The sequence below is a fragment of the Pseudophryne corroboree genome, chromosome 3 (assembly GCF_028390025.1).
Source record: "Pseudophryne corroboree isolate aPseCor3 chromosome 3, aPseCor3.hap2, whole genome shotgun sequence".
Classification (NCBI taxonomy): Eukaryota; Metazoa; Chordata; class Amphibia; order Anura; family Myobatrachidae; genus Pseudophryne; species Pseudophryne corroboree.
Genome location: NC_086446.1, coordinates 662,317,543 through 662,332,243, shown reverse-complemented (window position 1 = coordinate 662,332,243; position 14,701 = coordinate 662,317,543). Strand labels below are relative to the sequence as shown.

Below are 14,701 nucleotides of genomic sequence, written 5' to 3'. Positions count from 1 at the left end.
GTGTATTGCCGTATAAAGGAAGAGGAGTTATTTGGGGTCGGTCCATCGGACCTGGTGGCCACGGCAACTGCTGGAAAATCCACCGTTTTTACCCTAAGTCACATCTCTGCAGAAAAAGACACCGTCTTTTCAGCTTCAGTCCTTTCGTCCCTATAAGAGTCATATCTGCCCAGGGATAGAGGAAAGGGAAGAAGACTGCAGCAGGCAGCCCATTCCCAGGAACAGAAGCGTTCCACCGCTTCTGACAAGCTCTCAGCATGACGCTGAGACCGTACAGGACCCCTGGATCCTACAAGTAGTATCCCAGGGGTACAGATTGGAATGTCGAGACGTTTCCCCTGCGCAGGCTCCTGAAGTCTGCTTTACCAAGGTCTCCCTCCGACAAGGAGGCAGTATGGGAAACAATTCACGAGCTGTATTCCCAGCAGGTGATAATTAAATTACCCGTCCTACAACAAGAAAAGGGGTATTATTCCACACTATATTGTGGTACTGAAGCCAGAAGGCTAGGTGAGACCTATTCTAAATCTAAAAAAATTTGAACACTTACAAAGGTTCAAATCAAGATGGAGTCACTCAGAGCAGTGATAACGAACCGGGAAGAAGGGGACTATCTGGTGTCCCGAGACATCAGGGATGCTTACCTCCATGTCCCAAATTTGCCCTTATCACTAAGGGTACCTCAGGTTCGTGGTACAGAACTGTCACTATCAGTTTCAGACGCTGCCGTTTGGATTGTCCACGGCACCCCGGGTCTTTACCAAGGTAATGGCCGAAATGATGGTTCTTCTTCGAAGAAAAGGCGTCTTAATTATCCCTTACTTGGACGATCTCCTGATAAGGGCAAAGTCCAGGGAACAGTTGGAGGTCGGAGTAGCACTATCTCGGATACTGTTACAACAGCAGGGGTGGATTCTAAATATTCCAAAATCGCAGCTGATCCCGACAACAAGTCTCCTGTGCTTAGGGATGCAGTCCAGAAAAAGGTGGTTCTCCCGGAAGAGAAAGCCAGGGAGTTATCCGAGCTAGTCAGGAACCTCCTAAAATCAGTGCATCATTGCACAAGGGCCATGGTAAAAAAATGGTGACTTCCTTCGAAGCAATTCCAGTCGGCAGATTTCATGCAAGAACTTTTCAGTGGGATCTGCTGGACAAATGGTCCGGATCGCATCTTCAGATGCATCAGCGGATAACCCTATATCCAAGGACAAGGGTGTCTCTCCTGTGGTGGTTACAGAGTGCTCATCTTCTAGAGGGCCGCAGATTCGGCATTCAGTTTTGGATGTTGGTGACCACGGAGGCCAGCCCGAGAGGCTGGGGAGCAGTCACACAAAGAAAAAAAAAAAAATTTCCAGGGAGTGTGATCAAGTCTGGAGACTTTTCTCCACATAAATATAGCTAAGGGTAAATTTATAATGCTCTAAGCTTAGCAAGACCTCTGCTTCAAGGTCAGCCGGTATTGATCCAGTGGGATAAAACATCACGGCAGTCGCCCACGTAAATAGACAGGGCGGCACAAGAAGCAGGAGGGCAGTGGCAAAAACTGCAAGGACTTTTCGCTGGGCGGAAAATCATGTGATAGCACTGTCAGCAGTGTTTCATTCCGGGAATGGAAACTGGGAAGCAGACTTCCTCAGTAGGCACGACCTCCACCCGGCAGAGTGGGAACTTCATGGGGAAGTTTTCCACATAATTGTAAACCGTTGGGAATTACCAAAGGTGGACATGATGGCGTCCCGTCTGAACAAAAAACGGGACAGGTATTGCGCCAGGTTAAGAGACCCTCAGGCAATAGCTGTGGACGTTCTGGTAACACCGTGGGTGTACCAGTCGGTGTATGTGTTCCATCCTCTGCTTTTCATACCTAAGGTACTGAGAATTATAAGACGTAGAGGAGTAAGAACTATACTCATGGCTCCGGATTGGCCAAGAAGGACTTGGTACCCGGAACTTCAAGAGATGCTCACAGAGGACTTATGGCCTCTGCCGCTAAGAAGGGACTTGTTTCAGCAAGTACCATGTCTGTTCCAAGACTTACCGCAGCTGCGTTTGACGGCATGGCGGTGGAACGCCGGATCCTAAGGGAAAAGGCATTCAGGAAGAGGTCATTCCTACCCTGGTCAAAGCCAGAAAGGAGGTGACCGCACAACATTATCACCACATGTGGCGAAAATATGTTGCGTGGTGTGAGGCCAGGAAGGCCCCACGAAGAAATTTCAACTCGGTCGATTCCTGCATTTCCTGCAAACAGGAGTGTCTATGGGCCTCAAATTGGGGTCCATTAAGGTTCAAATTTCGGCCCTGTCGATTTTTCTTCCAGAAAGAATTGGCTTCAGTTCCTGAAGTCCAGAAGTTTGTCAAGGGAGTATTGCATATACAACCCCCTTTTGTGCCTCCAGTGGCACTGTGGGATCTCAACGTAGTTCTGGGATTCCTCAAAACACATTGGTTTAAAACCAGTCAAATCTGTGGATTTGAAGCATCTCACATGAAAAGTGAACATGCTCTTGGACCTGGCCTGGACCAGGCGAGTGTCAAATTGGTGGTTTTTTTCTCAAAAAAGCCCATATCTGTTTGTCCATTCGGACAGGGCAGAGCTGCGGACTCGTCCCCAGTTCTCTCCCTAAGGTGGTGTCAGTGTTTCACCTGAACCAGCTTATTGTGGTGTCTTGCGCCTACTAGGGACTTGGAGGACTCCAAGTTGCTAGATGTGGTCAGGGCCCTGAAAATATAGGTTCCAGGACGGCTGGAGTCAGGAAAACTGACTTGCTGTTATCCTGTATGCACCCAACAAACTGGGTGCTCTTGCTTTTAAGCAGATTTTTGCTAGTTGGATGTGTAATACAATTCAGCTTGCACATTCTGTGGCAGGCCTGCCACAGCCAAAATATGTAAATGCCCATTCCACAAGGAAGGTGGGCTCATCTTGGGCGGCTGCCCGAGGGGTCTCGGCTTTACAACTTTGCCGAGCGGCTATTTAGTCAGGGGCAAACACGTTTGTAAAATCCTACAAATTTGATACCCTGGCTAAAGAGGACCTGGAGTTCTCTCATTCGGTGCTGCAGAGTCATCCGCACTCTCCCGCCCGTTTGGGAGCTTTGGTATAATCCCCATGGTCCTTTCAGGAACCCCAGCATCCACTAGGACGATAGAGAAAATAAGAATTTACTTACCGATAATTCTATTTCTCGGAGTCCGTAGTGGATACTGGGCGCCCATCCCAAGTGCGGATTATCTGCATTACTTGTACATAGTTACAAAAATCGGGTTATTATTTGTTGTGAGCCATCTTTTCAGAGGCTCCGCCGTTATCATACTGTTAACTGGGTTCAGATCACAGGTTGTACAGTGTGATTGGTGTGGCTGGTATGAGTCTTACCCGGGATTCATAAATCCTTCCTTATTGTGTACGCTCGTCCGGGCACAGTATCCTAACTGAGGCTTGGAGGAGGGTCATAGGGGGAGGAGCCAGTGCACACCACCTGATCCTAAAGCTTTACTTTTTGTGCCCTGTCTCCTGCGGAGCCGCTATTCCCCATGGTCCTTTCAGGAACCCCAGCATCCACTACGGACTCCGAGAAATAGAATTATCGGTAAGTAAATTCTTATTTTTTGTTCATTGCGAAATGTGGTTCTTCTATTTTTTTTTTTTTTATTTTTTTTTTTATAATGTACAGTATATTATTTTTTGGACGCCACAAACCAGTAATCCGTAATGAACTGGACAAAGTACCATAGTACAGGTTGAGTATCCCATATCCAAATATTCCGAAATACGGACTTTTTTGAGTGAGATAGTGAAACCTTTGTTTTCTGATGGCTCAATGTACACAAACTTTGTTTAATACACAGTTATTAAAAATATTGTATTAAATGACCCTCAGGCTGTGTATATAAGGTGTATATCAAAACAAAAATGAATTGTGTGAATGTACACACACTTTGTTTAATGCACAAAGTTATAAAAAATATTAGCTACAATTACCTTCAGGCTGTGTGTATAAGGTGTGTAAGTAACATAAATGCATTCTGTGCTTAGATTTAAGTCCCATCACCATGATATCTCATTATGGTATGCAATTATTCCAAAATACGGAAAAATCCGATATCCAAAATACCTCTGGTCCCAAGCATTTTGGATAAGGGATACTCAACCTGTATTTGCTTGTCTTTGAGGTCTTGTGTATGAGAGGTTCCACGACTGGTGCTGTATAAATCTGTAACCCTGCTAGATCATGGGTCACACGTGATGGAGAGTTGGATTGGGGAAAAGGCAGAGTTAATCCTCTTGATGCTACATAGCAACGACCAAGATAATACATTTGATTGAACACAGTTTGAGCAAAACTGGCAAGTTGGAAAATGTAGTTTATAACTGTCCAAACAGTGTACTTCTAATGTATGCTTTAACCCTATCCCATCTCTACACTAAGCATTAATAAAAGAATCATTGAACTCACGAGCTACAGGTCCTACATCACATATTACAAGGACATCCAGGAGCTTAACTTTGCAGCATAGTGTTTAAAAGAAGAGAAATGTAGTTCTAGCCAGTAGCGGGTACATTTACATCTGAGCTGTCCAGAAATAAACACACAGACGCAAAGCAGAAGCACACACTAATGGATGTGACACTTGGAATAAACCATCCACTTACCGTATATAGTCTGTTTGGGAACTTTATCAGAACATGACTAATCTTTTTTTTTTCCCCTGATACTTTTTCTAAAAACATAGTGCTACATTCCTACTCTTAATCAGCAGCCATGGCGAGTGACAAAACTTACAGCACTAATTGCTAATTAGATAAAGCACAGCATAGACAAAGGGTTATTTGGAGGTCTCTTTTAAAGCAAAGACCGAATAGTGTACATTTCCTGATTCTGCTTCTTTCTGGTGAAAGATGAACAATGGCTGAGCTTTGTTTAGCACAATTTGATTGGCCGTTGCACATCTTCCGAATAAATGTGTTAATCACAAAGTAGATTTATTTATTTATTCCTTAACTGGGTGGATCTGAACAAAAAAATGACTTCATGAAAGAATTGGATCAAGAATGTCACTCACTTTTTTAATTAAACTGCAAATTGATGCAGACTGGGGGAGGGGGTTGTCGCATTTTAATGGTATGGCTATTTCTCTGCTGTCTAGTCCCAATATATGTATCCACCTAGCACCTGAAAAGCAATAAATAGTGAAGGCTGGATAGACTAAAAAGCTTTATTCACCAGTGTATTTATAACCAGTATAAAAGTGGAATATGTACTAATGTTGCCTACTGTAACGTCAGCACCACTCCACGGACATGATTGTCCAATCTGATTGTATATCTCTCTCACTCTGCGTATGTGCATCTGCACTAGGCACTGTGATATCAGGTGTGTACATTCAGTGGAGGGGGATGGGGTACAGAATGTCAGGTGTCGCACATGTTATTTGCAGCATATCACTGAGGAGACACAACTCTAGGCAGAAAACTGCAAACGTCACAATTTGTTCATTTCTAACTATTTTCTTGTTTTTTTTTTCCTCCCGTCACATATCACTTGGTCCATTTAAAATTGCCTGGGATTTGCAGTTCACCAGGTTTCTCTGCGATTCTCCGCTAGAGGTAAGTCATCTGTATATATGTGATTATTTACATTAGTGTATTAGTGTCTGCAGTAAGATTCTTTCCGACTGGATCACTTTGTACTTTCACGCTATAAATCTGTTTCTTTCTTAAATTAAATCTAAACTTCTGTCTGCAAAGCGATCTCTGCAAATGGCTATTTATAGGGGATGGTATGGGGATCCTGGGGGTTAAGATGCCGAAGGTCAGAATACAATCAGTGGCATTCCACCTTGTGGAATCCTGACACCTACTAGGTATGTATTCTAACCCTCCCTACCTTAAAATCAGCCCCCACCACGGGATGCAGTTAATTTACTGGTCGGGAAACCAACGCCGGAATCCCATCAGCCAGCAAAATGCCACTGGTCGGAATTCCGACCAAATGCCCTAGTTCCCACTCGGGTGATAGTCCACAAGGGGATCCCGCAAGGGGTCTTGCTGCACTCACCGCAAGGGAACTTGCTGCAAGCGGGCTTGCTGCACTCACCACCGGTGTTCCGGCTGTCGGGATTCCGGAATCTGCGATCCTGACCACCGGTATTAATCACCGGACCCCCAGCCACAGCCATAACCCTCCCCGGCATAACTACACTTGGAATGCCAGAAGCTAGGATTATGGTGTTGGTATTGTGATTGATGTTGGGATCCCGGTGTCTGTCTTCTGACCAGTGTCGGGATTCCGATTGCCGGGATCCCGAATGCCGATATAGTAACTGGATTCCGTTTATAGACCTCTGCTAAATCTAGTGACTGCATTTCCACATGCTTCCTGTGCAAACTTGGATTATGTCCCTTTACGACACTAATGCTCCCAATGAAGTTAGCTGGAAGGAAACTTGTACAGATGTGTTCTTATGCACCTAGCCTTAATACGCCATGTGGCGTGAGTGAGCCATGCTGTGCGGTGTAGCGTCTATTTGATTTTTTAGCTTGATTGTGCATTTTTATTGCAGTGCAACAAAACTGCTGCATTGTAGCACTATGTATACAGGTTCAGACGCATTCGCATAGCAGATTAATCAGTGCAGTCTCGTGAAGCAGTTTTGTTGCATCACATTACGACTTAGAAGCATGTCTGAGTGAAAAAGATGCTATGCGCAATCAGAGTCACCCGGAACCTAGTGCGAAAGCAGCATAAGTGTATAAGGATACACCTGTATGCTCTGCCTTTACTATTCAGTGTAGTGTCCCTGAAAACTCACCTCTTCAGTCAAGCGTATCAAATTCCAAAACCGCTCACATAACCTTCAAAAGCTTTCCTATCCAATTACATCCCCACTGTACAGTCCACACATATCCTCACATGTTTTCTCTTTCTTCACGTTCCCAACCTCCTGACCCCGGGTCATTGCTGTGTGGCAGCCTCATGCATCCCTCCAAGAAACATTGCATTCTCGGGGACATCTATGCAATAGATCAGTGGTTCTCATCCTCTGCCCTCAAGTTCCCCCAACAGTTCGTGTTTTCCAGGTCACCTAGCAGGTGCACAGGTGTATTCATTACTAAAGGCCCGTACACACTGGTCGATATATCGGCCGTTCTCTTGAGCGGCCGATATATCGCGGGAGCGTCGGCCAGTGTGTACGGCCGATACGTCTGTGAACTCCGTCGTTCACAGACGTATCGCGTCGGCCGGGCAGCACAGTCGACGGCCAATATATCTACCGATATATATTGGCGCGTCGCTGTGTGTGTACGGGGCGGTCGGCCTATCCGCCCGTACACATGCTGCGGCGGCCGGCGGTGATTGACAGCTGAACTGTACACACGCCCACCCAGTTCATGACGTCAGTCCCCGACGGATCGGGCAGTGTGTATGCTGAACACACTGACCGATCTGTCCATAGATATATCTGCAGATCAATTGATCTGCAGATATTTCTACTAGTGTGTACCCACCTTCACTGATGCATTATAAAAGACCCACAGGTGGAGCAAATTATTTCACTTGCAATCCTGTGAGGAGACCTGGAAAACATGAACTGTTGAGGGTACTTGAGGACCGAGGTTGAAAACCACTGCAATAGATGACACCTATCCTTGTGTATCAATGCCTATTTCCCTATAGATGGTAAGCTTGCGACCAGGGCCTTCCTACCTCTATGACTTTGTTAGAATCCAGTTTTGTTTTATAATTGCGTCCCATTGTAAAGCGCAATGGAATTTGTTGCGCTATATAAAAAAACTGTTGTTAAATAGTGTAATCTGGCTCTTGGAGCAGATATACTATGTGCAATTACATTGGATCTTACAGTGCTGGCAGAAGGGGACAATATCCTTGCAAGCATTTTGCATGGGTTTCAAACAGTTACACAATAAGTGAAAATCACAGTGTCAGGGAGTCACCAAACCTCTAAAAGCATCAGCCCCCCAAAATTTTACATGTCTTATTCTTTCAAAGATTGCTGCTTCGAGAGGAAAGATCCTTTACATGTTTTATCTTTTTGACTGTCTAATGATACATCGTGTAAGATCAGTGTTCGTTGACGTTTTTGTTTTTCTTATGTCATAGGTTCTTTTCATCTTTGTAGTCCTCTTTTGTTTAGTACAGCATTTTTAAAACCTGTAGTACAAAGTGCTCTTCTCCCACTAGATCCCCTGGGAGATGGAAAGCTAGAAAGCATACTACCCGCATCCTAAGCCACACCCTGTCCCTTCCCCACTCACCCACTACTCCATGCCAGAGCTTATCACTGGCATGGTGGCCGGCAGCACGTGCTCAGCCATGGCTACAAGGGATGTGTTAGGTGGATTGTGTAAGAGTGCTTGCCAGGACAATTCTCAGTCTTAAACTGGGTTTATAAATTCTACTTATAAAGTAATATAAACATATAATTTGCTGGCAGTTATACATTCTGTTAGATATTTAAGATGAAAGGAAAATTGCACTTCAGTACTACTGAATTTAAACCAATAAAATAGATATATTGTCAAAAAATTAAGGGGTATATTCAATTGGTGTCGAAAACTGCCATCTGTCGAAAAGACGACAGGTTTTGTCTTTTTAAGGTCGAAACGTGATTCGACCTATTCAATGCTTTTCGATAAGTCGAGGCATTCGACTTGTTGAAAAGCACGTGGATCAGCGGAATTGCTGCCGATCCACGTGCTTGTGTCGAAAACGGGGTGGCCCCCTTTTCGACCACCTCAGTCCGACATCAAAAGGTGTCAGACTGAGATGCGGACCCAGAGGAGGGGAGGGGGGAGCCGCAGGGAGACGGGGGGACAGGCGGCGAGCATACAGGTGAGATCAGCGCTACAGTAGCGCTGCAGCAGGATGTCACTCAGCCGCCCGACCTCACGGCAGCTTCCACCCGGCTCCAGCACGCTTGCTGGAGCCGGGTGGACACTGCCGTGAGGTCGGGCGGCTGAGTGACATCCTGCTGCAGCGCTACTGTAGCGCTGATCTCCCCTGTATGCCCGCCGACTGTCCCCTGCTGGTCTCCCCGCGGCTCTCCCCCTTCTCCTCCTCTGCGTCCCATCTCAATTCGACTTGAAAAAGTCGAATTAAGATGAGATTTGAATAGGGGTTGTCTGATCCATTCCGACAAATACATGTCGGAATGGATCCGACTTTAATTGAATATACCCTTAAGTCCTTTCATGTCTGAGATGCTGTATGTGGAAGGAGCTGCTTTGGACACCCTGTCGGGTGCCAGGTAAAATTAATAATGTTGTACTTGCAATTTGCCACTCATACCCCTTTCAGATCTCCAATGACTGATCCCACCCGGGAATTGGAAACGGGTCCTTCCCGAGGGGGATCCGGCATTGGAGCCTCTGCGCTGGCTTTCCGACCCAGCAATAAGCCGGTTCGGTTGCCATAGCGGCGGGGGGGCAGAGCCTGCAGCGGAGGCGGGGGTGATGGCAGCGCTGGGAGATGAGCTCATCTCCGCGCCACCTCTCCCCATGTAGTAAACGGGGGAATCCGTTTACACTGCCACTGACGAGGTATTCAACCCGGGAATAACCCTTCTTATTACCCGGGTTAAATTATCAAGTCAGCCTACAAGGTCAAAATACAGACATTTAAAGTGTCGACAGGTCAAAAAGTCGACACAAGTTTTTCATTGTATTTTTGTGTATGTGTCGCCATAGGTTGACACAGACACCGTATAAAGGTTGACATGGACACCGTAAAAGTGTACCGCATCTCCTTGCATGGCTCGCCCACTATTATATTCCTCCTCCAGGTCCACAGGGATAATAAAGTATAAACAAGTCTGTTTCATTAAAAAAAAAATCATGGAAAACTCATATTGACTTTTTGGCCTGTCGACATTTTAAATGTCTGTATTTTGACCTTGACCTTCACAGTATTTTATATGTCGGGATTTTGACCTTCGGTCAGTGGCTATCGGGTTTTTGACCACATCCCCTAATTGGACCTATGTATGAACATAGACTCTTGTGGTCATCAGTGTGGCTAAGGTAACAGGCATCCTCCCATATTGGATTTATGTTTGATTGAGGATTGTCAAAATGTGAGCAGCCTTGCTCGATGTAGCTAGACCTTTTCCACAGACAGTGGGGTAGATTTACTAAGATGGGAGTCCTGTTTAAGATGGGGTGTTGCCCATAGCAACCAATCAGATTCCAGGTATTATATTCTACAAGGTATTAGATAAATGAGAAGCAGAATCTGATTGGTTGCTATGAGCAACATCCCATCTTAAATAGAACTCCCATCTTAGTAAATGTACCCCAGTGTTCTTTATTTTGAGGCTACCTAGTCCCTTTCTGGAGGGAAGCAGTGTAAGGTTGCGATGTACAAATAGGTGCTAATGAATGTAGGACTGTGTTACACTGTGCGTTCCAATTTGTTTTGTGTTTTCTTCCCTGGTGTAACAATATGAATTGTTTATACCTGTTATCCAAATCAACCCCTTAATCTCAGGAGCATAACTTTGGTGTTTTTGCTCTATATCCCAGTAATAATAAATTATGATTATTCTAAAACTGCTGATATGACCAATTGGCCTTTCTGTAAGCGTACCCATCACTTACGGTGGATGTATCAACTTTATGAGTGGATCTTATATTTATGATAATGCAGCCTATCCATTGACTAGGAACTGTTAATGACGTTGAGGCATTGTACTGTCCATTTAATGAACTTTGTGTTATCTAAAGCTCTGTGCCTAAAGGCACACTGCTTCACTGGAAAAAGCTGTTTGGGAGTTTGTTGCCCTTTGTACCGTCCCACTTAAGACGTGTGGTCACCATGTACAAAACCTTTTCAGCATTCCTAATGTAAATGCTCAGTAATTGCAAAACCAATATTAACCAGTCTAAACATCAGTGTTCTTTAATTTGCTATGAAAAAAATAAACTTCATTATAACAGGAAACAGATAAGGGAAACTGCAGTTCTGGTTCATTAGCAGTTTGTAAGGAAATTGTTTAAACTTCTCAGCCTCATTGCCTGCACAGGATGGCCCTTTTGTCAAAACATGTGCAAATCCTTTCTGGTGACCCGCTGTGACTTATTGCACATGGCTGGATGATATCTGTTTAGGGGTCTAGCAGTCATTCCGTGTCTTTCATGCTGGACATTCTTCCCATTTTCCTGCAAGACATTGCTCCGTCTTTAATAAATAAATATAGGAAGGCCTACTCCATACTCCTCACCGCTATATAGATAATTGTTCCCATGAATCATATCCAGCTGATCTGTGGATCTGTTATTTTCCAGTCTTGTTTTACCGTTGTTCTGTTATATTTTTTTTTTAGTTCCCAATTATAAGGCGCAACGGATTATGCTGGCGCTATATAAGCAAATGTTTTGTAAATAAGTGTTTTTAGATGAGCGAGTGACCCATGTTTTTTTGTGCACTCTCCTGCACAGCATCCGCTCAGAACACCTGTTTGAAAGGGAAAGTTACGTTACTTACAATATATAGTTAGAGATTTCAAATATGTCACAGTCTATAAGCAGACCTCAGTCATCGCATGTAACTGTATCTGAAAACCTATTTAGCGGGCCACATGCGCACAACCAAAATCGGGCAACTGTGTTAACTTCACACTACGTCTGGCCCGAAAACTACCACAATACAAGAAAGGATCACTATCGGGTACCACCGCAGATCCATCAGTGAGGCCAGGAAAACTCCATCGGAAGATGAAGACCCTGGCCTCCACTCCCACAACATGGAGGCAATGCAAAGGAAATAAAATGTACTAAGCTTTTATCAACTGATCATTGCAATTTAATGAACACGAGAGGTAAATTACCATTTGTGGTTATTAAGGACTCCGTTTAAAATTCAGATATGAATGCAAAGTTTGCAAGAACTTTTCAGACCACACTAGTTTTAAGATGAAGCTTCTGCATGTCTGATTGAATATATATATATAATTATTTTTTCTAGCCTCTAAGTAATTGCTGCTTACCACCTCTGTTTCATACTTAATATATGTTTGAAATTACAGATTATCATAATCCTCTCCACATGCTCGTTCCTTTCATTTCCCTGCGTATTGCATGTCATGCTGTTTCACAGTCAGGGGGGCAGGATCAGAGTGTCTAGCGGCAGACTTCTGCACGGCATCCCCCCACCTGCTGTCTTCACCAGGCTCCTGCTCTGAAATCAGTGTATTATAGTGTTGCTTTCTCCCCACTGGCCCTGCAGTGTCAAAACGACAAAGCAGAGAGATTTAAATATCTAACATTTACAGCTTCTTATATAGCGCCGAATATTCTGTTGGGTTTTACAGCTTACAATCTATAAATATATCTATATATTTATCTATATCTATCTATCTATCTATCTATCTATATATATATTGTCCCTCCTTATCATTAGCAGATGTAATGGCAATTATAATATGCCAATCACACAGTACGGTACACAAGTTATAGTGTATAAATAGCAGTTTGTGCAAGCCGATTGTATATTGAGTGATTCTGCCTGATTACTCGGGGGGGCACATGTAGCCTGCTAGAAAGCACTGAAACTGCAAATTAGAAAACAGGCTAAATGGTTTCCCTGGTTCTGGAGACTTTGTCCTTCAGCCTACCCCAATCAACATAGTGAGTGACTGACACCATTTACTTACTGCCCGAGACAAATGGGCCCTCCAGACATTTTTGCTTTGGAAGATGCTGTGTGTCCTTTCAGCTCTGGCCTGGAGGGGATGGGGTCTAGGATTATTGAAGACACCCCAATCCTAACCTTACTGCGCAGAATTGCTTTAATGAACGTTTACAGTCTTCAGAATGTTACTGCTGTGGGACACATGGAGGAGTGCAGTTACATGTATCCATAAGTGTATATAGCAAGCTGTGCAAGATACTGCAGCTCTTCGTTTTCCCTTCCTTCTTGCCCTATGCACTCTTTCTCTTCCCTAGGTTTACTTTTTTTAAATCATGGTTTATTTTCGTATATGTTGTAATATGATGTGACTGGTGGTAGGACTGCATGCTTTTTAATTTAACTTAATTCTTTTTAATTTATTTCTTGATAGTCCGAGACGCGGCCAGATGGTCTCTTTTGTGGCTATGGCTCCTTTCACCAGCAGTATTGGCTGGATGGGAAGATAATTGCTGTTGGAGTTATTGACATCCTGCCTTATTGTGTGTCTTCCGTGTACCTCTACTACGACCCTGATTATTCTTTTCTCTCCCTTGGCGTATACTCTGCCTTGCGGTAAGAAGCGGGGACTGGGAGCTATTTGTGATTGAGGAATTTACCAACATTGATAGCTAATGTGGTGCATGTCTGATTGTACCTGATCATAGAAATGGTGCAAGAGTGGCGTCACATTCCCAATAGACAGAGCATAAAACTGTTACCAGATAGAAACCATTTGATAATAGTCCCATCTTAGATGATATGTAAATAAGCACCTACATTTTATATTAAAATAAAATGAATGGAGGATATTTTTCATTTCTAGTTTAGTATACACATACATCCTGACAAGTCAGTATTTAAATTGTGGGGTCATTTCACATCAGATCAAATGAAATGTCTACCACCCATCTCAAATTGTTACGATTGTTTTTTTAGTTAGGAGAGTATGTCAAAACAACTATTTCTGCCAAATATCTCGACTGTTTGACAGTTCGTATTAAATATTGATTTTCTGCAGCTGGGGTACACTGTGATTCCACAGGGAATTACATCGGGGTGTAGAGTTGGATCTTGATCCGAGGTACCAACAGGCTAAAAGCTTTGACTGTTCCCAGGATGCATAGCGCCGCCTCCTCTATATCCCCGCCTCCAGGCACTTAGAAGTGCTATATGTCAGTCTGACATATCGTGCTGCGGCTCCCTCACCTCCCCCCAGCTTCGCTGTATACTCCCGGGCCCTGGTTGCTGGGTAATTACAGTGGAGGGCTCTGGTCGCTTCAGGCACACGTCCGCGCTGCTCTCCTGGATCGCGTGGCCGCATCTTCGGGAGGAGGTAAGAGGGTCCCCCAGACGGGACCCGCTGAAATCGCCATCCGGCGCAGTCTCCGGAGATGGACTGCGCGCGCTGGTGTGGACACTGTGGCCGTACAGGTACCCCACTAGACCACCAGGGCAAGGGCCACAGGTCGGATTTCTCATAATCCGTTTTCTATAGGCCCCGCAGTACCCGGTGGTGAAGTCCAGCAGAGGGGAAAGGGTGATGACCTGTAGCCCCTCCCCCCAGCCCCAGGCACCATTTACTGCAAATGTTCCCGCCCTGGAGCTGCATCTCTCCTCTCCCTCACTCCCTGTCAGCGTTTGGGCGTCATTACACAGAGCCGTGCTGATCCTGGGACTGCTGGACAATGTCACCTCTGTAAAGCCGCCTGTCTCATCAGCGCTGTGCATATACAGGACACTTAAGTATTCGACATGTTGTTTAGACAGTGTTAGTTAAGAACTAGTGCATAACTACAGGGATATTTAGTACAAGTATCTTGTGATTATACATCCAGTCTTTACTGTGCATTATTATATCTGTATACATACATAGCTTTACTTAATAGTCCAGTTACTTAGTATTGCTAGTGCAGTGCAGTTTTATTGTTGTTTGTAAAAATGTCTGCATTTTTCATGTGACTGTGTGTGCCATTAGCTGCTGTGTGGTCTCTATTCCGTGTATTTCACAC

At 44.5% G+C, this 14,701-nt stretch overlaps 1 protein-coding gene across 4 annotated transcripts in view; it reads left to right on the top strand.

The window, feature by feature from the left end:
- The window catches only part of ATE1 (arginyltransferase 1), a 198,063-nt gene that overhangs the window by 145,188 nt on the left and 38,174 nt on the right, over window positions 1–14,701 (top strand). For all 4 annotated transcript variants that reach the window (XM_063961848.1, XM_063961847.1, XM_063961849.1 and 1 more), the window contains 2 exons: window positions 5,579–5,611; window positions 13,084–13,265. In XM_063961848.1, the coding sequence (XP_063817918.1) occupies window positions 5,579–5,611; window positions 13,084–13,265 (215 nt within the window). The remainder of the gene's footprint in view (window positions 1–5,578; window positions 5,612–13,083; window positions 13,266–14,701) is intronic.